This window comes from Myotis myotis, unplaced genomic scaffold, assembly GCF_014108235.1.
Source record: "Myotis myotis isolate mMyoMyo1 unplaced genomic scaffold, mMyoMyo1.p scaffold_m19_p_3, whole genome shotgun sequence".
NCBI classification, from domain to species: Eukaryota; Metazoa; Chordata; class Mammalia; order Chiroptera; family Vespertilionidae; genus Myotis; species Myotis myotis.
This window is the reverse complement of record NW_023416335.1, coordinates 15,946,233-15,973,918: the sequence shown is the minus strand read 5'-3', so window position 1 is coordinate 15,973,918 and position 27,686 is coordinate 15,946,233. Positions and strand designations below refer to the sequence as shown.

At 37.6% G+C, this 27,686-nt stretch overlaps 1 protein-coding gene across 1 annotated transcript in view; it reads left to right on the top strand.

The window, feature by feature from the left end:
* PURG (purine rich element binding protein G) overlaps positions 1-10,208 on the top strand; it is a 31,058-nt gene extending 20,850 nt beyond the window's left edge. Inside the window, exon 3 of the mRNA XM_036300501.1 lies at positions 9,247-10,208. Within this exon, the coding sequence (XP_036156394.1) occupies positions 9,247-9,351 (105 nt within the window). The 3' untranslated portion in view covers positions 9,352-10,208. The remainder of the gene's footprint in view (positions 1-9,246) is intronic.
* Positions 10,209-27,686: the final 17,478 nt, after the last annotated feature.

Here is a 27,686-nt window from a genome sequence, read left to right as displayed (position 1 = left end):
AGGGAAATGAAAGCATTCATTCATTTATTAAACAAATAGTTATTGAGTTTCCTCCCATAGGTCAGGCATTATGCTAGGGAAATTGCTTCCTTTTTTTTTTCTTTTTTCCTCTAATCTCGGGTGGAGATGATGATTAATAGTAAAATTATATATTTTAAATGTTTTTGTATGAAATGTGGATTCAAGACAGCACGAACCTTTGGTAAGTTGGAATTAGAATTACACAAAGAAATAAATTGGAGAAATAATTATCTGACTTGATTGCAGTTTTAATTTTGCCCATGAATACTTGTCATTTCAGGATATTACTATTTTCTTCTCAGACCAATAGACTATTTTTTACTTTTTTATTTCTGGAATTGTCAGATAGTGTTACAAGGTTATTTCTATAGAATATTGGGAACTCATGAGATATTTTGATTTTGCATGTAACCTCTTTAAAGCTGATGAACACGTGGCACCTTGGGTTTGAAATGGTGAGGTAACCATATATTAGGCCCAATTACTGGCATTCAAAATGGTTTTAAAATGTGATATAACATATATATACTTGATTATGCACCAAGCAGCATAAGGTAAACTCTTGTTTCCGTCCCACCTACATGTTTTAAGTTAATTAGTCTCCTTGCCATACTTTGGAGAACCAAAAAAAAAAAAAAGAAAGAAAAAGAATGAAGGCCATATAGCCATGATCACTTTTAAGTAGCATTTGAACCAAGTTTTTATTGATTTTTATGGCTTTAGAAACTAGTATTTTCAAGTAACAGATTTGACTGGGAAAACCTTTTCTATCCTAAGGTACCTTTTAAACATAAGACGTTTTAGGTCTCTCCTTAGGACCGATACAGTTAGTATGATCCATAAAAGAATTTGTCTTCTTTTTCCTTCAGCAACAAAAACCTGTTTTGGTTCAGTACCTGCTATAAATTCCATGTCTTCTGTACACGATTAGTCATGGATCCCATTCTAGGATGTGCTGCTCTCAAGGGGATAGTGTGCAGACAGAGGTTTTGAAATGCAAAAAAGAAAAATGCCATTCAACCTCTGATGCTTCAGCAACAATATTGTGTTTAGCAGTAATACGTTTTAACATTTTTATTAAGGTATCATTTACATAAAGTGAAATACTCCGATTTTAATATACCATTCAGTGAGTTCGATGAATATCAATACAGAACATTTTTCTCACCCCAGAAAATTCCCATGATCCCCTTCCCAATTAACACTCCCACAGTCCCCCCATCCTACCTTCCAAAAGCAATCACTGCTCTTATTTCTGTTGCCACGAGTTAGTTTGTTTTGTCTATTCTGGAATTTCGTATAAATTAACATGTACTTTTTGTATTTTGCTTTTTTCACTCAGCCTAATAGTTTTAAGATCATCCACGTTGTTCAGTATATCAGTACATAGTACCTTTTTATGGCCGACATTTTTTTTAAAACAGGCAAGAAACAAGCAGATCTTTACTGAGTATATTGACACATACCACTATTAAAATCATGGCAGCAAACCTGTAGTCATAATGGAGGGAGCAAAATAACCTCTAATTTAGTATTTAATGATAGTACTCCTAACACTCAAAGAACTCTCCCACCTTAATGCTATATGCACCAAGAGGTACTGTTTTTGGAAACTCTAAATTACTCTATTAAAAACAGAGATGCTGGGCAGGTGCATCGAAACATCCCTTTAATGTGACCTGCTTTAGTGTAGAATTTATCCTAAGTCTTATTTCTTACAAAAAGGCAGTTACATTTGAATTACCAAGAGAATCTCATTACTATACTTTAGTCTGTAGGAGGTCTTGCAGTGCTACCATTCTAAACTTCAAGGATGTATGTTCTAAACTATAAAGATGATTAACTACTTTTGAGCAATATGCAAGAATTCTCTAAGCGATTTATCATCATTTTAGTTGTAGCAATTAATTTTAATTAACTGCCAATAATGTTTGTTGCCATGTGGAAAAATGAGACCATGGTCCTTGTTCCCATCTGAGTATGAGTAATGATGCCCGTTTAGTGTCAGAAGGGTATGGGCCTGATTTCCAGTGAGTACATGCTGCTTGAAGGGTTTTGAAAAGTCCTTCCTTACCATAAATTAAAGCTGATAGTAAGTCATCTTTTCTACTATGTATTTATGGTTCTGGCTAATAAAAATTAGATGTTTGCTTCCTAGTTTTGGAATTAATAATGTTTGTGTTGCTTCTCAGTCAAAATGTTCTAGTTAATTGTCCTGTTTTTATTAACATGTATACTAGTAGCAATTTAAGTTAGAGATTCAAACAATAGCACAGCTATTGTTTTTCTACTGATATGTTTAAAACCAGAACTCTAATTTTTATAAGAAACTAGAGGCCCAGTGCACAAATTCATGCATGGGTGGGGTCCCTCTGGGTGGCCTGCAGGGATGGGTCGGAAACCCACAGTCCAACCCTGCCTGCACCTCCTACCTGCCACTCCCGCTCATCCCGGCCCCACTGTGCCTGCCCAATCAGTCCTGATCAGTCCCGAGCCATTAGCCCTGCATCTGGCGCCCTCCCAAGAGGAGTGGCCTGTGGGATCGGGTTGAACCCAGCTCTCTGACATCCCCTGAGGGTTCCCAGATTGTGAGAGGGCGCAGGCCAGGTTGAGAGACCCCATTGTGCACTATAGCGCTGGGGAGGGACCATGGAAGGGCTCCAGGGCATGTCCAGCCCATCTTGATCAGCCGGACCCCAGCAGCAAGCTAACCTACCGGTCGGAGCATCTGCCCCCTGGTGGTCAGTTCACGTCATAGCAAGCAGTTGAGCAGCCATAGCATATCATTAGCATATTACACTTTGATTGGTTGTTCGGTTGTTCTGCCATTTGGTCTATTTGCATGTTACCCTTTTATTATATAGGATAATGTTCCCTTCCCCTCTTTGAAAATAGAAATGAGGCCTTGAATGTAAGGCCCATTCTTTAGGGCACACATTCATATAAAGTAGTAGGAGTAGGAACAAACTCCAAGCTACTAATTTTGCTGGCAATATAAAGTATGCTAATATCCACATTATATTGATATAATTTAAGCAGATGTATTCAGGATTTAAAAGGCTTTACATGGCATTGTTATAAAAGAAGAAGTAATGGTTTAAAGGTAATTTTTAATATTCACAACTGTGAACAACTGTTCAAAAGTTCCAAAACATTAAACATTTTTAGTTTAACTATTGTTAAAAATAAAATAAACTTTGAATAGTGTACAGATTCCCATATTATCAGAGGAGGAACCAATTAGCACAGTATAGAATTTTAGAATTCAGAGAGACTTGACAGGATCTGGTTTAACCTCAGCATTCACCTAGTCACCAAAATCACTATCTTTACAAGAATCCCACCTTTTCTGCACTAATTTCCAAGAAATTTAAGAGCCACTAGTTCCCAATTCCTTTTGCTATATATATGTAACTGTCTTTTCATTCCCTTCTGACATTCTCCATATTCGTGTTGTGATTGAAGCTGTGAGAATTATTTCTTTGATTCTTTATGCCTGAGTTAGCTTAAGAAAAGTATAGCTTATCATATGCAGAAGCACAACCTTTAATTCATTTATTTTTTAACATATTTTTTATTGTTGATAGTATTACAGATATCTCCCATTTTCTCCCCCCATTCCTCCCTCCTCCAAGCCCCTTCGCACATCCCCAGGTCTTCACCACCTTATTGCCAGTGTCCATGGGCTATGCATATAAGTATATAAGCTCTTTGGTTTATCTCTTCTTGTCCCCCTAACCCCACATCAAGGTATGTCAGTCTGTTCCATGCCTTCCTGCTTCAGGTCTTATTTTGTTGGTCAATTTATTTTGTTCATTAGATTCCACAAATAAATGAGATCATGTGATATTAGGAAAGGTAATTCTAAATTTTAGAAATAGTTGTAGTAACAGTCAATCATATCATTGGTACTCTGGCAGACACATACCATATGGGCTTTGCCGTCATGATTTAAGAGTGAGTAACACTGCCCTATTGTGTAAAATGAGTAAGACTACCTACTCTGTTGTCATGGAGAAACAAGAGTTTGCAAGCACAGCTTTTCCATTGTGGGGGGGTGGTAGTGAGGGGCAAGTATGTTGAGGTTCTTTGTTCTATTTTCTCAATCCCATTTCTCCTTTATTAAATCAACATATTTATTTTGCATACAGCATGAGTTAAGCACTCTGCTAGGTCTGGATATGCAGCAGGCAACAAGATCTAGTCTTTGGCCCCAGGGAGCATGTGGTATAGATTCATAGCATAGGGCAATGCTAGATACCTGCCTACAGGGCAGAGAACATACATACGGTCTTTTAAAACCCTGTGTAGCTCCACCACTGCACAAGCAATTTATTAACTTTGCCTTCCTTATAGCAATACAATGAGAAATAACTATTATAATTAATTGCAGGGCATGTTGGAAATGAAAAATGCTGTAAAAGAGCTGAATAATAGAAAACAAGATTAAATGCTATCGTAGGAATGAATGATTTTCATAGGTTTATTCAGTATTTATGTCATCACTATAGGACTACTACCAGGGAAAAACTAAATTAGGTAAATACAATTGCCTACCTTTTACAAAGTCAAGAAAATATCTGTGTATTAGTAAGAGAGATTGTGGAATCTTATATTATTTTGGGTATTACATGAGCTGACTCAGGTTGGCGTATCATATGTAGTGTGTAGTTTCCACATGTCTACAGCATCTATTAAGAGTCTGCATTTCAATGTTTATTTGAAGTAATTCTCTAACAGTTTTTAAATGCTGCCACTATCCAAGACTATTACGTACCCACAAGGGATTATTTTCTAATACTCAGAAACTATAAGAAGGTATGTTAAGTCATATAGAATGAATATCTAAAATTTCTGTGATTCGCCTATCAGTATCCTGGGTTTGGGGGGAGCTGTTATCAATGGTTTATCACGTCTGACCCATTTTGATTTTACTTATGTTTTTAATTTTTGTTAATTCTCTCAGAGGACTAAGATACCAATTTATATGCCATTTTCCATCTTCAGAAGATGAAGAATTTATAGAATTGGGTATTTCTTTTATAGGCTTTTATATAATCATTCTTTATACCCAAGATTGAGATTTCAAACTATTGAAAAAGGAAAGGGTTCTCTTTTGATAGTCATTTAATGTTCCATGATGATGAACTATTCCTAATTTTAACATGAGCACTTTTATATTTTTACCAGCATTTTCACCCTCATCAAATGAGGTACTACACCACAATGTTTAGCCTGTGGCATAATGGAAGACAGGTGGCCTGTCATTGAGAATCATGATCTTATATTCTCTCTTTCCTCTGAAGAATATGATTGGCCGTAACCAGTTTGGCTCAGTGGATAGAGCGTCCGCCTGCGGACTCAAGGGTCCCGGGTTCGATTCCGGTCAAGGGCATGTACCTTGGTTGCGGGCACATCCCCAGTAGGGGGTGTGCAGGAGGCAGCTGATCGATGTTTCTCTCTTTCTATCCCTGTCCCTTCCTCTCTGTAAAAAATCAATAATAATAAAAAAAAGAATATGATTGGAGGAGGGGGGTCTCAGATTATAATGACACATATCTCTAACTTCATCACACTCAAACAACAACAAAAAATGTTTAAAAAATGTTTAAAATTTAACTTTATATGCATGCCACTTAATTTCTAAATATATAGTAATATAATTATTACTTGGTAAAGAGATCTTAGTTTTTATTGTCTTCCCCTGACTTAACAAGTGTATTAATATGAAAAACTTTCACACACTTGTTTATTATTTTATTTGTTCTATATATTGGTGCTTTGGTTTTTAATGTCATTTTGTTATTACATTAGTTCTATACATTTCCATTTAGTTCTTTTATTTAGAATAGAGACAGAAGCATAAAAATGAATAGCCAATGCATCAAACATTCATATGCTTCATAGGAATGAGCAATTAAGGCTAGAAACCTCAGTGTTTAATACTGTTCTCAAAACTCAGTTATTACATGCATTATAGCTTCAGTGATTAAAGAGAGTAAGTATAATAAGTAGTCAGATTAAAAAAGGATAAGTAAACCAATATGTTAAAAAAAAACACATATGTCTGTGCATTGCATGGCAGAGTATTACTAAAACTTACCTAAATAAACTCTTGTGATGTTTTTAGATTTTATGGCAATGCTTTGGCTAGACTTGGATTTGAATCTCATCATGGCCAAGGTTCTAACAGTTATTTTTTTAAGTACACTATACTGTATTTAGGAAGTTAAAATGCGTCGTCCTGGTTATATTTGTGACAAGTTTGTGAAACTGTACTATACTATTATGAAAAAGGTAAAACTTTATATGTACTTATATTTTGAAAAGTAGCATTGTGTGCGTTAAAAAAAAAAATGTAACTTGTGGCACTTTGGTAAAGGAATGTGCAATTAGAAAAGTTTATGCCATTTAAAATTGTTTTAATTCCCAGGAATTGCCTGTACTAGGCTTTAAATTCAAAACCAAAACCAATTTTAAGACTAGCACTTTTTTCCTACTGGCAGTTCCTCTTTTTCTAATTATGTGGAACATTTCATTTAAACCATTCTTTGCAGTGAGTTTGAACTTTCCTCCTTCATCCTAACCTCAAAACCCTTTAAAGAACATTTTAAATTAATCCGATGGTAATTGGCAAAGCATTTTAAGTATCATGGCTATTTAATCATGTGCCTCACGTTACTAAGTTCCTGAAATATAATATTCAAACATTTTAATTAGTTTTTATTGGTCATAACCAATTAAGTAAGTTGATGTCCATAAATTTGTAATTTATCTTAAAATCTGAAGCTGCCAGAACAACTATGTACACAGCTGTGCTTAAATGCCCTCATATCCTCCATAAAGAGTTGATAAGAAGAGAATTCTGTATGATTATGGCTCTTACACATACTTCTATGAGGTGACCAGTATTTTACTGTGACACGCTCATGGAGGGTAGAAGCATAGAAATGCTTCAACATTAGATGTTAGCATCAATACAGATTTTACACAAGCTGTTGCAATAAAGTATATTTATTGTGCTTGTATTTGAAGAATTCATTTTAGATTTTTTTATAGTCTTTTTTATCTGAGGCTGCACAATCATTTTAAGTGTAAAGACAACAGAAGATATACATGAATGAAATGATGGCCCTGTTTGCCATGGGATTAAATATTCTGTTGATTTTTTGAGGGTTATTGGCTGCTATATATTATGATCTAAGCTGGATTGTTCAGGAGCAACATGTGAGCTTTTTTTTTTTTTTTAATATGTGAGTCTTGTGTACAAATCACAGCATTTAGAAATTACACATCTTTTCCTTTCCTCTCAAAATGAATTCAGAATATACAATTCAAATTTTATCTTTTTAAGCTCCTAATTATTAAAAAATTACCTAAAATGGATTAAAAGATTAAATGAAATAAGGATTACAAAAGAATGCTAATTAATTACAAAACCCGTATATTATCAAGCTTCTGATATTATAAAGCCTTAAAATATTTTAGTGAAAAGTTAATTACCTGGAAATGAAGGCACTTTATGACCTTGAACTACATATTTATCTGTATAGAGTTCGTCTAAAGTACCATAAAATATTATTTATCCTTTTATAAATGTATCCTACTTATGTGTCTTTCTAAAGCTTCTTATGTAATGTAGTAAGTCAAACTTTAACTTATCAGAAAATAGTATTATATAATATAACCAATGAACAATACAGAAATAAAACTCGAGTAACAAAAGTGATGTGATAGTGGCAAAACTGTTACTCTAAGACTTAACAATCATTTGAGATTACAATGCTAACTTTTAAGGCTTTTTCATTGAACAATTTTAGACAGCTTTTGTTTTTTAAATCTTATTTTTAATTGGTACTATCTTGTATTGAAATGTTGGTCCAATATAAAGGTAACCAAAACTAGTAAGCTGGCCTGTCAAAATTCGATTTTGTTTTGAGGTTATTTTAACGTAACCCTAAAACATTAAGAAATCAGTTCTGTTTCTTCTGTGCTCAAGTCAGCCATGCCCGGCGAGTCATCAAATTGAAAATAGTATCACGGATGTGTTGCTGTGTGTAGCTGTATTCTCTTCAGAAAATTACTAGTTCATTTATATAATGGATTTGATTCAGCAGAAAAGCAACACATAATTTCTTTTTAAGTTAACTTTTTTTCTCAAGTGACACCTTACATCTTCCTGACATTCATCAGGATAGGCTAGCTTTCCTCCAAGAATGTTTTTCAACAGAAGAACACTTCAAATTGAACAAACCTTGCTTTCTTTCTTGTTTGGGAGCAGTTCATTTAAGAAAAAAACTATTTGCCTATAATTTTACTTATCTTTAATTTTTTCTCTGTGGTGATCATTCTTTCCATCGCTAGTTTAAGAAGTTTTATTAAATATAAATGCTGCTTCATAGAAACAGTTATCTTTGTGGAAAGGAGTCAAGTTTATTAGAGGCCAGTCTTCTCGAACCAAGGACAGGCTAAAGATAAATTCCATGCCAATTCTTTCTTTTGTTTCTTTTTATAATAAGATATATTAACCCAAAGGTGTGTTATGTCAAGGCATGAACAATCTCAAGTGTACATCTATTGAGTATTTTGTGATGCTGAGTAAGTTTTCTCAAATTCTGTGATGCTAAATATTTTCCTTAGAAGGTTTTGTTTAATGTTAGATTGTTGTTCTGAAAGATGTTGGTCCTAGTGGGGTTTTTTTTAAAAAAAAAACTTGGAAAACAAATAAATGCATGTATTACAAGTATAGAAATGGTGAATTGTAAACTTGCCATATAGTGCTGAATCTATTTTCAAAAATGTTTTGCTGTTAAAATATATAATATAAAATTGCTGCCATACTGTAATTGAGTACTTTTTCCTACATGGCCCTGTTATCACTATTCCAGAATTAAAAGTTGGGCAGACGCTTGATTGACTCATGTGTCTGCATGGATGCTTCAGGATATATTCTTCTCTTGGTGACTGAAAATATATTTTCCTTGGCATCAGTGCATTGAGATCTGAATATACCTGTACCTATCTATTCTTATTGCACATTTCTTATACAGTAATCTTCTAATATGCCAAAATTGGCCTAGACCCAACTTAAAATTGAGGGTTTGTTACATGCTTTCTAACAGAAAGGTTTTCAGTGATATTCATTATGGGTTTGTACTGTGAAAATAGTGAAACTCCCTTTAAAACTTCACATATGCTAAATTTAAATTAATATTTTTTCTTTAGCTCACAATTTACCCTAAATCCAGAGAGAATATCAACCCTTTTCACTGTTGTCAAATCCAGCCTAAGGAACAGCCCTATAACACTACAAAGACAGTTGAGGAATAAGGAATGTCTCTTATGTTACACTTCAGAATAAAGACATTGAGTGAAAGAAATGAAGTGAAGTCAACGCAAACGCAAGGCTTCTGTACTTGACATTCCTCCACGGAAGGGAAGACAAATGTCAACACCATTGGCATCCTTCTCAAACTGATCTTGTGTGGAATATCTTCGACCATGCTGGAGTACTTCTTGACTCTTATCAGGTTTTTGTTTTATTTTGTTTTTTTAAAATTTATCAAATGTTTCAGTTTAAAAAACAACATTTGCCAACATTGCGGCAGAGAGACACAAATTTGAAAATACTTTCTTAAGAGATCATGTAACTATATAACTCTGAACTTAAAAATTGAGGAGGAGTGATCATTTCAGTCCCCTGCCTCTCATAAGAAACATGTTTTTAAATCTGTAACTGCTTTAGTGTTAACAGGGTACAAAGTGTTTTTTGTCCTGTATTGTACTTAACAGGTTCTCATCGATTGGTGATTGTATTGTACTGTATGAAAGCAAATCATAAATTGCCTTGTATTGTTTATAATGGACCATACCACGTACTTCTTTGTGTTTTCATGTCCCTAGTTTTTCAGTGATGCATGTTAACAGTTAGGTCCTAAAATTCTGTGGTGCTAATTCTTCCATATCCAATGGTGCTTTTGTGGATGCTAACTGCACACATGCTGAACAAAGCTTGAAGTTTAAACTTTCTTCCCTTCCTCTGTTTATATGAAGTAAAATAAAATAACTTGAATATGTCTCAAAGTATCACTGACAATCTAATAAACTGGTTTATATGTGTGTAATATTACTTTGGATTCCTAGTTCTTTTTCAGAAAGCAGATTAGTTCTACTGGGCCCTCATATGGAGCAAAATTTGATCTTACCATGTGTTTATTTTGTTATTTAATGTGTGCCCCCAAATTTGTGGTATCTTTGGGAATTTAAATCCAGTTGGCTTGGCTTCTCAATTCAAGTTTAGATCAGACCTATAAAAACTAGGCCTCTCAGACCTGAAAAATATGTAAGTTGAAGAGACCAAAAAATGTGCCATTAGAGAGCATTTGTTTATTTAGTACTTTATTAATAATGTTTTATCATCTGGCTGAGCCATGAGGTAACATTTGCAAGTATGCCTTCAAACTTTTATTGCAAGTCAAATGGCAATGCAAAGGTTATTCGTGTATGCTGATACCTAAAGTAAATTTCCACTCCACCTATATGAAAATAAGGAAACAAAATAAAATTGGAACTTTCCAGGACAAACTGAATGGCATAAACCCATGCAGTGGTCTTACTGCATTTTTAATTTTAGCACCTGCACTAAGAATCACACAGCATTGGGACAAGTGAAGCTGTTATCCTCATGGAGACACAGCGGTGTTCCTCCTAAGCCAGAGATAAATTCAATATGAAGGCAGCCTGCAAATGTTCATTCTCTCCTTGGTATTTTGCCTAAACCATGGGTGACCATCAATTTGAAAAGAAAAGATCAAAGCAAATCTGTTAAAGCTCCTCAAGCAACAACCATTGATCTCAAATAGATGATCAAACCTATCAATCTAACCTAGTGGGTCCGACAACTGAAATATCATTCTCATTCTGCTATGGATCTTTGTTATGTAAAGAGTGTAAGGTACAGTAATTTTGCCTCACATAGTTATTAAATCATATCTAACTCCTAACATTAGAAAATGAAGTTTAGATTACAGAGGCCATATGAACACTGGGCATGCACCTCCAGGACTATCTTGAACAAATGCAGTTTTTACTAAATCACAGCCTCATGCCATTTTTGCAAGTGACTTTACAGCATTCCATTTTATTAAACTGGCAAATAATAAATGTGCTACAAAATAATTCCAGGTTTTCTTTAATAAAAAAAAAGACCTATAGTCCTAGAAAGTAGGGCTAGGAATATTTTAGAGTATCTTTATTTCTGTGGTAATATTTTGATGTTAATCAAAAGAAAAATTAATTCTAACTTTATGAAAGGATGAGAGAATAAATACATTGTTTTTTGGGGAAAATGTGCATATTAATCTACATTAAAAAAATCTCTAATTTTATCCTCACACTTATCAGATATGTGTTATTGTTCATCATAATATTTATCCCACCTAAAAATTATTTTCACAAAAATTTTTTGGTTTTTGTATGAAATTATTTTTTTAATTATCAATCTTAAATAAAATGAGTACACTTTGTAAGTTGATTCTTTTAGGGAAAGTATATAGTCTCTCCCTCTTTAAGTGAAACCATTATTTAAGCTCTTCTAGAGTTACAAAATTGTATTTGTCTTTATTGTTTTATCAACAATATTTTGATAAGTTATGTTTTCTGTTTCTAAAATAAGAATTTCCTTTGGGAATCTTAAGCTCAAGGATTTCATCTATAAACCCTGAATAAAAGTACTTTCAATAAAGATCCAGATGTTCTCCATTGAAGAAGGGTTTTTTGAAATAAATTTCATGTACATTATAAGTTTAACCCTTATTCATCTTAAGAAACTAATTTTTCTCATCAGAAATTGCTTTGAGTTTGAAAATGGACAATAATAATCTTTGTTTTTTTAAAAAGAGCCAATCTATAATTTACATCAAGCATGTCAAACTCAAAGGCTAACATGGGCCAAATAAACAAGCTTTAAGTTTATGTGGGCCACAAAAAAACCAAAAGCTTCAATTTTCATAGAAACGTAGGTTTATTTCGATGGAGACATGCTAAATGCAAATGGCTGAAATAAATGAGTAATCGTTGACATAAAATAATAGAACATTTTAATAAAAATTAATATTTTTTCTTGAACATTAACTTACCAGACACTGAATAACCGCACCAATTAATAAGCGTAACGCAAATAAGCCTATTTTTCTTATTATCCAAAAGCGAAATATTTCCTGTTGTGCATACCAAACAAGTCAGTCCAAAACTAATGAAATGGCAATCCACTGCTAGTATTAGTGGAGAGAAATGGTGCACAGAGCAGAAGGCATGGAAGGGAAATGAATGCAACATGATTCTAGTAATCGGTCATTAGCAAACATTATAGTTTGTTATTAATAATTATGTATAATAGGATATTGTAAAAATTAAGTTATAAAATTTTATTAAAACATTTCTTACGTACCGTTATATTGGCTGGGCCACGAAAGTATTCGTTGTGGGCCGCATGCAGCCCGTGGGCTGTGAGTTTGCCATGCTTGATTAACATCATTTCTGAGTTGTCTTCATTAATTGTTGAAGTAGGTGCCTACTGAGTTCACACTAAGACTAAGTCACTTTTCTTACACACACACACACACACACACACACACACACACACACTTTATCCTTGGGACAATGAAAAGTCTCCTTGGGAAAATAACTATAAAGTAATATAATTCACACAAAAGCAAATGTGTGGTCCTAGTTCATAAGACTGAATAAACCATAAAATGCAGTGAGCAGAGCATTACACATAATCTCCCAAATTAACCTCTGATATTCTGGGAGAGGTAGCTAAAGCTTACGCTTTTTGCAAAGCATAATGTTTGCCTTCATGAAAGACTTAATGAAAGAATGACTCATAAAGATAAAAAGAACTTTGAGTGAAAGGGTGGACCCATGGTTTTGTGTATCTAGAAGCTCAGTTTTATTAGTTCATTCTGGGTAAATACAAAGAAATTCTTTTTAACAAAGTCATATAGAAAGCACAGGGAGCACCAGATATCCAGTGGAGAAATCCATTTACAACCAAAAATACAGTGTTACTCCTACAGAGTAGGGCTGAAAGGAGACTGTGTGTAAGAAGTGGACTTCAAATTTTGCTTTATGCTTTTAAAATTATTTAATGATAAGCAAGTGTTATTTTTATAATTTTAGAAATGAGTTTTTACAGGAAGGAAATAAATGCTAGATAGAAAAGAATACCTATAATCAACTGATCAGCACATCCTCTTTCTAGTAGGAAAATCTATAATAATAAAAGCATAACATGCTAATTAGACCAGACAGCCAAACGACCTTCTGGGACATCCTTCTGGATGAAGCTGCAGTGGCAAGGGCCGAGGTAGAGGTGGTTATGGGCGATCAGACAGGCAGGCAAATGCTTAGGGGTGATCAGGCAGGCAAGCAGGCGAGCAGTTAGGAGCAGTGGTCCCAGATTGCCAGAGGACGCGGGCCGGGCTGAGGGACCCCCGAGTGCACGAATTCATGCACTGGGCCTCTAGTGTATTTATAAAATCGAATTAATGTCATAATGTTGTTTGACAAGTATAAAGTCACATGGGGAAATAAGTAAAATTAATGAAGAGCATCATGTTTTGACGGGCTCCATAATACAGACCTGCTAGGAAACAGAAATAATCACCTCAGCTCATCAGAGCAGTCACCCCAAGGGAAAGCTAGAGACCACTAACATGTCCTTATGCTTTGAATCTTTTCTTCTAGAAGCCATGTGTCACTTTCAGTGTGAAAATAATATTGTTTATATAATACAATTAAACTACATATTGTTTTATAGTATAATGATTTTCGGCTCCTTAATGATATACCATTTTTATAATTATTATTCAGCATTCAGCATTATCTGTACTTATATAGTCACTATATATTATTACATCATTATGTCATATCATCATTATATCATTATTAGTAATACTTATTATTATTCATTAACCATAATTATCATTAATCATTACTATCATTATGAATATCATTCATCATTAACAACAGCTTCAAATACAATACCCCTCTGACCATGACCTTCTCGATAGAGATTTTAGAAGCATCCAAATTCAAAAATAGCTATAATGAAAGGTCAAGGCCCTCCTCCCTTGTCCTCATGGCAGACCTTGCCAATTGATCATGGCATTCTTTACGAAGGATCAGATACAGCTCTAGAATCTGTCTCAACTCAGACTCCTGGCAGACACAAGTTGACTAGACTTAGCATACATGCTTGATGTATTTGCCATCCTGCCTTAGATGCCCACAGGTACATATACAAACCACCTGTCTGGGTGCTCCAAGAAGCAGATTCCAAGATGGGATTAGATGTGCAGAGATTTACTAGAGGAAATGACAGTGAGGGAAAATGGAGAAGGAGCTGGTGGAGGAGCCATCAGAAGATGATGCAGGCCTGTCACCTCTGAAAGAAAAGAAAGAAGAAACTAGGAAGGTTTTTTTGTTTTTGTCTTTTTTACAGTTCTGAGACAGTTCCAGCCAGGCTTATGGACAGTCCATAAGCCAAAGTCACCCTACAGAGGCAGCCAGCATCTTACAGATATGAACATGCGTAGTATCCCTGCCACCCTCGGGCATTGGCTGGGAGAGGCCATTGGGAAGCACAGCCTCAATGCAAACGTGGTGATAGATTTCAGAGGCCAGCAGCTGGTCTGTGAGTCAATTAAGGGAAAACTGAGAGATGTGTTGTCATGGCCACCACAGGCTTCTGTTTACGCTGCAAAGATCTACATTTCCTCCTAAGTTGGAGGACCACCTTCTACCTGGTCCCTACAGACCTTGCTTCCTGAGGGAACAACTCAGAAAAGGGAAGTTGGTAAAATAAAGCACAACCCCTGGTGCTGCATTTGATCTCAGGGCCACAGCTGGAACTTTTTCTCTTCCTCCTCCACCATCATTCTAAATTACCCCTCACCCTCAGCCCTCACATTGGCAGGACTCGGCGGTTTACCTGGTGGTGTGACTCAGCCTTCGCTCGTGAGGGGTCTGATCTCTTGTAACCATACCATTCTCAGGCCAAGATTACAGCACAGTTCCATTAGCAGATGCAATGGGGCTTGGAAGTACCAAGAGACTGCAAGAGGGAGCCATGTGGATTCCAGCCACATCTCTTTCTCCCAACACTATCTCCTCCTACTGATGTGGGTCAATTATGCTGGCCCAAGCTGTGATTCCTTTCCTAGCCTGCTGGTTCCTAGGCATGAGGAGTCCAAAGTGCCCAGGCAGCAGCTGTAACTGGCAAGAATGTCCCCCCATTTGGGGACCAGAACCTCCAATCCTGCAGAGCCCAGAGCTGAGGGGACAGGATAAACCAATAATATGTCTTTTACTTTGGAGAAGAAATCCTCACCATTGGATTTCCTAAAAACTTCACTGCAGTGGCAGGAGCCTGGATTTTCACATGGTGCATTCTGGGGTTCCCGCTTCCCTCTGCCTCTCTATCCTTCCTCGAGTATAAGGACTAATGGGCCGTGTGGCTTGCACTGTGGCAGAATCCTTTCCTACTGAGGGCAACTCAGAAATTTCCACTTCACTGAGTGCTGTCATTGCTTTTTCTCCATTTCTAAGAACCACCCTAGCAGTTTGCCCCATTCCCTGAGGTTCTTGTCAAGGTAAAAAAAATCTTAGGTCCTGAGAAAGTTAAATTTCAGGTCCCTTATCAAGCACTCTTAAAATACAATCCAAGGTATATTTCTCTGGCTTCTGCCCGAACATGCTATTTCTTGCAGCTCTTCTGGAGTATAGTCTCTTTCCTTCTTAATAATTCCCAGCATGTACCCACCAGGTTAAGCTGGGACTGAACCTGGTTCAGGCAAGGAGGAGCTAAGGGCAGCTACTAAAGGAAGCACCTGCTCCTGGTGAGGGAGAGGTCTCTGCAGCATCCTTGTTTGTTTGTTTGTTTGTTAATCCTCACCTGAGGCCATTTTGCCATTGATTTTTAGGGAGAGTGGAAGAGAGGGGGAAAGACAGAGAGAAACATTGATGTGAGAGAAACACATTGATTGGTTGCCTCCTGCATGCGCCGTGACCAGGGCCCAGCTGGGAAGAAGCCTGCACCAAGGTACGTGCCCCTTGATTGGAATCGAACCCAGGATCCTTTGGTCCACATGCCAATGCTTAACACTGAGCTAAACACGCTGGAGCTCTGCAGCATTCTTTTAGCATGGTAGACATGCTCTCTCCATTTAAAGGAAGGGTGGGACACCTCTGCAAACCTTAAGGATCTGGGGGTCAGGAGGTAGTCCTGCCAAGATAATATACTCAGAGGTATCCATTTACAAGTCCCCGTCCCACTTAGGGTCCCACTTTTCCCCAACCAGTACCCTGACCTTGGTATAACAGATCGGTCTTGGCTCAACATTCAAATATCTGAGGATCTCTGCACTTGTCTGAGTTTCTGCCTGTTCAACTGTGACTGCTCTTTCACACTACAGGAGGTAAGCTATCAAAAAGACCCTCTGGCTCCCACACTTCACCATTAACTTCCTGTTAGGGCTCTATAGCTCTCATTATTCCTGTGCTGGCATCAATATAGCTTAGCAATAACCAGTCGACCCTGCTGTCTTTGAGGATATTGTTCTCCCCATAGCTTTCAAATGCCTTAATCATCACACCTGCAACAGCTTCTCCTTTGCCAGGTCATTTAGGAGTCACCATCAATGAAATCTTTAACACTTGAGTCACCACTTTAGGATAGGGACTATGTCCCATCTATCAACCAGGTTAACATCCTTTTTGCCCACTGGATGGTCAGTGGGTCAGTCCCAAATCACAGTGTTTTCTTGGATCATTCTTGGTACCACTTGTGTTTGTCTAGGTCAATGGTAGGCAAACTCATTAGTCAACAGAGCCAAATATCAACAGTACAACGATTGAAATTTCTTTTGAGAGCCAAATTTTTTAAACTTAAACTTTATACATAGGTACATTGTTATTAACTTAATTAGGGTACTCCTAAAGCTTAGGAAGAGCCACACTCAAGGGGCCCAAGAGCCACATGTGGCTCATGAGCCGTGGTTTGCTGACCACGGGTCTAGGTTATCTGAGAAGCAAAAGCTAAGAAAGAATTAGTTATGTAAGAAATTTATTGGGGTAAATGCTGGTGTGGGAAAATGAGGAGCTGGAGGAGGCTGGGAGAGCCATTGAGCCAATGCTGACCTGGCCCCTGTGAAGGAGAAAGGGAAGACCTCAGGCTGCAGCACTGTTCTAAGGAAGTTTTGGCAAGGCCCACAGAGAGTCCTCAAGCCAAGATACCCTCAGAGCAGTCCTGTATCTTTCAGAAACAGGTCTACTTTCATTTCCCTGCCATGAGCAGGGGAAATGGGTTTTCGTGTGAACACCGTGATGAAAGTCAGAGCACAGCAGCTGATGCTGTGGTTAATTATCCTGCAGTAGATCTGGGAGGCACATTCTCATGCCTCCCACACAAACACATAAAGGCCTTTGTGATCACAAAGAGCTCATCTCAGCCACTGATGAAGTGTTGATTTGAGAGAGGCGTAATTTTGATCCTTGGAAAAGAACTAACCTAATTGGAGTCTGAACTGACCAAGAGTAATAAACTTAAAATAATATCCTATATAATAAAAGGGTAATATGCAAATTGACCCTAACAGCAGAACCACTGGGAATGACTGGTCACTATGACACACACTGACCACCAGGGGGCAGATGCTCAATGCAGGAGCTGTCCCCTGGTGGTCAGTGCAGCACTGAGCTCTGCTCAGCCACAAGCCAGGCTGATGGCTGCCAGCACAGTGGTGGTGGCAGGAGCCTCTCTCGCCTCCTCAGCAGCGCTAAGGATGTCCGACTGCAGCTTAGGCCTGCTCCCTGCTGGCAAGTGGACATCCCCTGAGGGCTCCCGGGCTGCCAGAGGGATGTCTGACTGCCAGCTTAGGCCTGATCCCCCAGGGAATGGGCCTAAGGCACCATGTGGACATACATCCCCCGAGGGGTCTCAGACTGCGAAAGGTCACAGGCCAAGCTGAGGAACCCCCTCTCCCCCCACACCGAGTGCACAAATTTTTGCGCACCGGGCCTCTAGTTTTAATATAATTGTCTAATCACTGTGCTGTACACCTGAAACCAATACAAAATAATATGGAAAATAAACTGTAATTGAAATTTTTTTAATTTAAAAAATGTTTAACTTTTAAAAATATTTCAATATGCAAATATTTCTTTCAATATAAAAAACCCCTGCCGAAACCGGTTTGGCTCAGTGGATAGAGCATCGGCCTGCGGACTGAAAGGTCCCGGGTTCGATTCCGGTCAAGGGCATGTACCTGGGTTGCGAGCACATCCCCGGTGGGGGATGTGCAGGAGGTGGCTGATTGATGTTTCTCTCTCATCGATGTTTCTGACTCTCTATCTCTCTCCCTTCCTCTCTGTGAAAAATCAATAAAATATAAAAAAAATAAAAAATAAAAAAAATAAATAAATAAAAAAAATTAAAAACCCTAAATTTGTACAAAAAGTGAATATAGAGTAATTTCCATGTAATCAAAGGATAATTTTTTTTAAAATATATTTTATTGATTGTTTTTACAGAGAGGAAGGGAGAGAGATAAAGAGTCAGAAACATCAATGAGAGAGAAACATCAATCAGTTGCCTCCTGCACACCCCCCCACTGGGGATGTGCCTGCAACCAAGGTACATGCCCTTGACCAGAATCAAACCTGGGACCTTTCAGTCCACAGGCCGACGCTCTATCCACTGAGCCAAACCAGTTAGGGCAAAGGATAATTTTTTAAAGATTTCCTATATGATGTAACCAATAGCAAACTTTGCTAGCATATTTCTTTAAGGTCAAACTTTGCTAGCATATGTTTTTAATCATTTAAGTCTTTGATTTTACTTGATCACAAAAGTTATATATGTATTTTTAAATCAAATAGTACCTAAATATATTACTTAATCTCACTCTTCAGAGATTACGCTTGTTAACAGTTCAGCGAATAGTCTTCCAAATTTACTTATATGCATATATTAACATATACATTAATTTTTAAACAAAAATTGTATTTGACTCTACTCAAGTACCCAATATCCAGATTATTTTCTTAACATTGCATTTTCTACTTCTCATAGGTGTTTTTTTCTCTATTTTAAACTGTACGCTTTAATGGTTTACTGCATTTACTATGCTGCATAACCATCACCACTATCTAATTCCAGAGTATTTTCACCTCCTCAAAAAGAAACCCTGTACCAATTCCTCCCTTCCCACAGGTCTTGTCAGCTACTAACCTATTTTCTGACTCTATGGATTTGCCTATTGTAGACATTTTACACAAAAAGAATCATACAATCTGTGGCCTTTTGTGTCCGGCTTCTTTCACTTAGGATCCATAATGTTTTCCAGGTTAATCCACATTGTAGCATGTACCAATGCTTTATTCCTTTTTATATGTGTATAATATTCCATTGTATGCATATACTATATTTGTTGGTGGACATTTGGGTTATTTCCACTTTTGGACTATTTTGAATAATGCTGCTATAAAGACTCGTGTATGAGTTTTTACACATACACATGTTTTCAGTTCTCTTAGATATATGCCTAGAAGTGGAATTTCTGGGTCATATGGTAATTCTGTATTTAGTTTATTAAGGATCTATTGTCCACAGTGGCTGCGCAATTTTCCATCCCCTTCAGTAAGCAAACTATTTTTTAAACTTAGGCATCTTTCAGTGTATAACGATTAAAAACATTATTTTAACAATTTTATATTCTATTGTATAAAGACATCAAATTTATTTAACTAATTCCCTAATAATGGGAATTGCATTGTTCTCAGTTACTTAACATTTCAACTAAGCTCTATTAAATATATTTTACAAATACCGTAACAAGTGAAGTTACTTCGTCAAAAGAGATGCATGTTTTAATTATTTTATTGAGGTACTAGAGGCCCAGTGCACAAATTTGTGCACAGGTGGGATTGGGCCATCTGCCCTGATCAGGGCTGACTGGGCCAGGTCAGCCATGGGGGAGAGGCCATGGGTGGTTGGTTGGTCAGCCCTGCCCCTGGTTGGGATGGGGGTGTGTTTGGGGGTGGGGCCAGCCCGGGGGAGGGGTGGCAGGTGTTTGGCCAGCCAGCCCTGCCCCCTGGTCAAACTCCCAGTCAAGGGTACAATTTGCATATTAGGCTTTTATTATATAGGATAAGTGGCATAAAATACACTGTATATATTTAAAATGTACAATTTGGTAAGTTTTGGGTTTGTATACAACCATGAAACCATCACTACAATCAAAATAATGAACATATTCACCACCTGCAAAAGTTCCCTTCCCATCTTCACACTAATCCTCATTCTTTCCCCAAGCCCCATGCAACCACTGACCTACTTTCCATCAATATAGATAAGTTTGCATTTTTTTAGAATTTTATATAAATTGAGTCACACAATAAATATACTCTTTTTTGTCTGGCTTCTTTCACTTAGCAAAATTATTTTGAGATTCACTCAAACTGTTGTATGTATCAATAGTTCATTTCTTTTATTGCTAAGTAGTCTTCCTTGTATTAATGTAGTAATTATTTTATTTATTAATCTATTGACGGACATTTGGGTTGTTTTCAGCTTTTGGATAGTAAAAATAAAGCTGCTATGAAAAGTTGTATTCAAGTATTGTTATGTACATTTACTTTCATTTCCCTTTAGTAAATACCTAGGAATAGAATGACTGGATCACATGGTAAGTATATGTTTATCTTCTTAAAAATTGCAAAACTGTTCTCCAAAGTGCTGTTCCATTTTACATTCCCACCAACAATTCCTCCACATCCTCACCAATATTTGATATGATCAATTTTTCTAAATTTCCCCATTTTTCCTATGAATATAGTATGGTACCATTTTCACAAAAAGAAGAAAAATACTATATATTTATATTTGCTTTCACATACAGAAAATATTACTGGAATGACATAGTAGAAACTGTTAACAACTGCTGCCTAAGACAAGGAGAACTATCTGATATATTAGGAAAGAGACATCTTTACTATACATACTTATTTTTTCTGAAACCATACACTATCAATTTAAAAATAAATTAGGGAAAAAAATGAATGTAACCAAAAAGAAAATTTCAAAAGAACAAGTCACTTATTCAAACAAAATTTCTCATCTCTAATTCCATACTCACAGAAGTGGCCACAAAAGCCCTTACCCATTCATCTTCAGGATCTTCAAAATTAGTTTCAAGCAAACTTAATTTATACAAGCTCTTCTCTCTCGCCTCACTACTTTTCCTTCCATATATCCTTTTTGTCATTTCCAGTAAAGTTGTTTTTTTTTCTGATGCAATCCCACAAATCTTTTCATGGTCTCTTTGGTTGTTTGTTTGTTTTACTTTGACCATTATCCCCATGACCATGGGCCTATAATAACCTAAGCTTCTTCCTCTTAGGAAGTGAGATGAGAGAAGATTAGAAACAATTATAATCTAACTAGAGGCCTGGTGCACAAATTCGTGTACCAGTGGGGTCCCTCGACCTGGCCTGTGGGATCGGGCCGAAACTGGCTCTTTGACATCCCCCGAGGGGTCCCGGATTGTGAGAGGGTGCAGGCCAGGCTGAGGGATCCCACCAGTGTACGATTGGGCCAGGGAGGGACACGGGACCCGGCCAGCTAGGGAGGGACTACGGGAGGGCTCCAGGGCATGTCCAGCCCATCTCGCATCAGCCAGACTCCAGTAGCAAGCTAACCTACCGGTCAGAGCATCTATCCCCTGGTGGTTAGTGCACGTCATAGCGACTGGTCAACCAGTTGACTGTCTGCCCCCTGGTTGTCAGTGCACGGCATAGCAAGCAGTTGAGTGGCCTTAGCATATCATTAGCATATAACATTTTGATTGGTTGAATGGATGACTGGATGACCGGACACTTAGCATATTAGGCTTTTATTATATAGGATGTATTTTCTTTCCTCCTTTTTGTTTCTCCTTCTTAGTGTCACTATCAATTCTAATGTTTTAATTTAATAGATTATCTCCAGTACTTATGACAGGGCCTAGCACATACTTGACACTCAGTATTTATTGAATTGAATGAAAGAATGAAATGAATAAATGAATGATACATCCTGCCCAGAGATGAGCTCATTTTTTCTATGCAACCTTAAAACAAATGCTCCCACTTCCAAATTTCAGGAGGTCCACAGCACCTGTATCTGTCCTAAAGATGATTTGAAGCTACCTTGCTCTTGGATGGAGAAATATGTTGTTAGATGCTTGCCACTATGGAGATATTTTGTCTGTCTTATTTTGTTATATTTTACTAGATCACCAGTTTATTATAAAAGAATATAACTCAGAAGTAGCCAAATGGAAGAGATACATAGATGGGGGAAATAGGAGAGAGCATTTATGCTTCCCTGGGTATACCCCTCTCCCTACTCATACCCCACATGTCCATCAAAGAAGTATTCCAGCCTGGTGTGGTTCAGTGATTGAGCATCAACCTATGAACCAAGAGGTCACAGTTCGATTCCTGGTCAGGGCTCACGCCCGGGTTGCAGGCTCAATGCCAGCAAGGACTGTGCAAGAAGGCAGCTGATCAATGATTCTCTCTCATCATTGATGTTTCTATCTCTCCCTCTCCCTTCCTCTTTGAAATCAATTTAAAAATTTTTTTTTTAAAAAAAGGTAAAAAATCATATTCCAAATCCTATCCTTTGGAGGTTTTATGGAAACTTCATTACCTAAGCATGGTTGATTAAGTCATTGGTGATTGAACTCATCTCCAACCCCTGTCCCCTCCCTGGGGGTGGAGGGTCTGGAAGTTCCAAATACCTAAACATGCACTTGGTTTTCCTGGCAACCAGCCCCCATCCACAAGGCTTTCCAAAAGTCAGGCCATTAACATAAACTCATGTGTGGTTAAAAAGGGTTTTTTATGAATGAGAGACACTTAATCACTCATATTACACTCTCATCACTTAGGAAATTCAAAGGGTTTTAGTAGCTCTGTGCCAAGAATGGGACAAAGACCAACACTATGGGGATATCCCACATAATTGCAGAGACGGCGCGCTGTGCTTTGAGTTTTCTCTGAATTCTCTAATCTCTCTGTCTCCCATTACTGTTGCGGGTCAAAGCAATTTGGCATGGTATGAACTAGTATGCATTCAACACCTCTCTCAAATCAGCTGGAAGGCTAGGGCTGCTAAATTGGAAAAATGTCCTTGTCTTTTAGGATGTGTATAACTTCTTGATTTGTAGGTGTCAGAGCAGAAGAGTGAAAATTTAAAAATTTCTTGACAGTTCTCAAAGGAGACCAGAGTGAAAGGTTAAAAACACCAACACCTACCAAACAGATTCAATGTCCTTCCCTCCATCTAACAAAGTGTAGCTACAAACAAAAACTATGTCATCTTTCTATATATATTCTGTCCTCTGGCTCCTACCCAATAAGCAAAGGTCTACATACTGAAAATCACTAATTATACTCGGAATCCCCCAGATAGCAAAACAGCAAATATGTATTAGGAAAAAGCTTCAAGTTGAAGCCTGCTTTCTGTTTAGCAGAAAACAACCCCTCCTACTTAAGAAACTAGTATATCATTTCTTTATCACAGACCCATCATATGCTAAGACACTATGTTATTGCCTTTCACATAAGTGATTTTCTTTAACCTATCTCCTTTTGTGTATGTATTTGTTCATTCATTGCACAACTGGTAGCAGGCAAAAAAAATTCTAACAGGGATTTATCCCTCTGACTGGCCTGGGTCCTCACAATGTGGACAGAGAAAATGAAAAGTGAGTGTAATCGGCTTTGACTTTCTGCAGATGGAGCATTGTTATTGAAATATAATTTCTTTCTCTATGTTGTAGTTCCTGGTTTTGCAGGATGGTTTGGTGGTTGGGCTAAAACGAGATGCACAGCACCAGCCACTTCAATTCTCACTTGTTAATTATACTGGGAAACATCGCACCCTGTGTATGGATTTGAAATCACTGGCCACATTCCAACTTGTGAAAGATGAGTTATAAACAATCGCATGTCTCACCGCTGAATAACACTAAATGCAATTATGTGGTTTTGCTATGTCAGTACTTAAAGTGGTATGTGCTCCTATGTGCAAATTTGTTGGGGGTTAAAGGGAAATAAAACAGGATGGCTCACAAACATCACTGAAATCTAATTTTAGAACATTTTCATCCCTTATAAAAGAAAATTCATACCCATCAGCTGTCAATTCCTATCCCCGAATCCCACTTCTCAGCCCTAGGCAATCTCTAATCTATTTTCTGTCTCTAAAGATTTGCCTGTTCTGGACATTTCATACCAATGGAATCAAAGCTCATCCATGTCGCAGCATGAATCAGGACATTACTTAAAAAGAAAGCTTCTTAAATATCCAAAATAAATTCTTTGTGAGGTAATGAATAAAGTATATTGAAGGTAAACATGCAATTTAGTTATGCACAAAAATATCTTATTTTGGTTGTGTCAAGGTAGGGATTTTTTTTTTTATTTGCACATTTTGATAGACAGCTGTATAATTTAAGTTCTGAAAACTATAATTAAAGAGAAAGACTAAAGCAAGCAGGACATGTTTTATACCTTAAATTTGGTAATATGTTTCTCCATGTCTGACAATTCATGGATATTATGGAAAGTTAACAGTTTTAGTGCACTAACACAGAGAAAATCTGAAGGACTGAAAGAAAATGAGTGCTTGAAAACTGATGCAGAGATTGATTTTCTTTAATCAAATACCAAGCAGAGGTCTGAAAACTCATTTTAGAGCAAGAATATTCAGTTGCCTCATAAATAATGCAAGGTCATAGGCTTTCAGTTGTGTAAAGGAACGTGAAAAATATCATGCCAACTGGCAGCTGCCCTGAGGGCACCAGGCAGCGATAATATCTTTCAGCAATTCGCCCCTAACTCTTCTCAATTTTTCATAGGGCCCTTCATGGTTCTTTGCTCTTACCTTCCTTTGACTTTCAGTTGCCTTCTCTCCCTATCCTTGAGCTGCTCTTCTATCACCTGATGCATCTTGCAGGGAGAAATTGAATACAAGTAACCAGGCACAAAATGCCCAGATGATTTATCCAGAAGCCTAAGTGACAACAGCATTGTGGTGGGCTTTGCTGGGCTGTACACTAGGCCAACAAAGCTTTGATGAAGGCTTCAGCAAATCAGGAATGCCAGAAAAAATAAAAAAATAAAAAATGTATGTTTAATGTTATCCTCCCTCCCCTTCTTACTTCTTTCCCTTCCTTCCCACTTCCCTCCACCCTGGCCTTTCTTTCTTTCTTGTTTCCAGATGCTCTAGCCACTCTAGAGAGACAAGGATCCTCTTAGTCTAAGACAGTGGTTCTTAACCACCCTAGCCCTTTAAATACAGTTCCTCCTGTTGTGACCCAACCATAAAATTATTTTCGTTGCTACTTCATAACTGTAATGTTGCTACTGTTATGAATCATAATGTAAATATCTGATATGCAGGATGGTCTTAGGCAACCCCTGTGAAAGGGTGGTTTGACCACCAAAGCGGTCGTGACCCATAGGTTGAGAACCGTGGTCTAAGACACCATTCATACAGGTACATACATCAGGATTCTGTCGATTTTTCTATGTTCTACCTGCAGGTATGGAGCGCATCTAAAATATTTCACCAATCAATAAATCTTGAAATTACCCGTTTCTAACTCACTTCCTGCTATTTAACAAGTCATGTAATTATACCAGTAAACAGTCATTCTGACACTCACTCTACTAAATAGTAGAGCGACTATGCATCACAGAAACACCATCTGTGCAGGAGAGCCACCTCTGGTAATCTCCTATCAGAATGCACTTAGGTTGCAGTTTAATCTAAATAACAAACATGTTATAAAACTCATTTTATGCTGAGTTATCTTCAAGCAAACTACAGACATCCTAACATAAGAACTGCACCATAAACTTTTCCTCCCCTTGAGTCTCAAGTCCCCATCTGAGTCTGATTTGTGAGCTTCTGTATTCCATGCACAGCATGCAGGTTTTTCCACGGGGCCTCACGTCAGAGGAGTTCAGGGATGTTCTCCATATGACTATGGTGAAGGGCAGGATGAACAGCAGCAGGAGCCAGGAAAGTCAATCCTCCTTTCCTTTGCCCCCACATTCAATCAGTTGTCGAATCCTGCCATGATTAAGTTTTGCTTCTTCCAAGTACTTCATGGCCAGTAACCTAGTTTGGGCCCATCACCCTCATTGGACTCTGCTAAAGCGCAATGACTACATCTAACCAGACTTTCACACAGTAGGTGCTCAACAAATACATCAGGGAATGAATCAACTGAATTACAAAGCAGAATCAAAACCAGAAAATGTGTAACAAATAAAGCAGGAGTAATCACATTAGCATTGTCCTTCAATGTATTTAAGAAACAGCACTGCAGATTTCAATGGAGAAATCAAACTTGTTACATAATAATGCAAATATACACGGAGGTATACCTATTAAAATTCATTGTTTAGAAAGCTGTCTGATGACATCAATACAAGAGTTAGGTTGCTATTTGCTTCCATAAGATTGCGTTAATGGGAACATGTACAAAAAGTGGACAGTTGTTCAATAAATTATTACTGAGTACCTACTATCTGTTAAGCACTATTGAAAGAGCTGAGAAAAGCGAGTCCTCAGGCCGAGGCTCTATCCACTGAGCCAAACCAGGGAGGGCTGGAAAATGTTTGTCAGCTCCTCAACATGTTAAATCATAGTTACCATATGATCCAAAAGTTCCACTTCTAGGTACATACCCAAGAGAAATGGAAACATGATCACACAAAATGTTGTACATAAGGTTCATAGCAGTGTTATTCATAAGAGCCCAAAACTGGAAACAACCCAAATATTTATCAACTGATGAATGGGTAAACAAAATGTGGTATACCCATACACTAGACTATTCTTCGCCAATATAAAGAAACAAAATACCAGGACATGAAATAACATACATAAAACTTTAAAATGTTATGTTAAGTGAAAGAAACCAGTCACAAATGACAGGATATTATAACTGCATTTATGTGCAATGTCCCCATTGGCATATCCCTGGAGGCATATCCATACAGAAAGCAGATTAGTGACGGCCTGGGGCTAGGGCTAGGGTGGGAGGACAGGGAGGGAGCCCTGGGAAAGGGAGGCTGTTGGAGTCCAGCCCCAGCAGGTCCAGGGGTTCCCAAAGGTGTGGACAGAGTCGGCGAAGAAGGAAGGACACGGAGACAGCGTTCAGTTGATCAGCAGCCTAGCCAGGATCTCCAGCAAGTTCTGTCTTTTATTGTCTTGTTACAGCTGTATTTATACCAGTTGATTTTAATCCTGTTAATTTCTATTCCAAAGGTTAGGGCGTTTCTTATCTCCATTCCAGGGAGTAAAGATTATGTAGCTTAAGGGTGATTGTTCATAGTTAAAGTGATTAATACCCACCTGGCATTTAGTTAAGGGGTTTTATTCCCACCCTAACTTCAGGGGAAAATCCCTACCTGGGGAAACAACCTTTCTTGGAGAGGTGACCTTGGTTAAAACACATAGCACCAAGAAAGGGGAGCAAACATATTAAGAACAGAATGCCATACAGGCCAGGTCCCTTGAAATACATGCTGTGCAGATG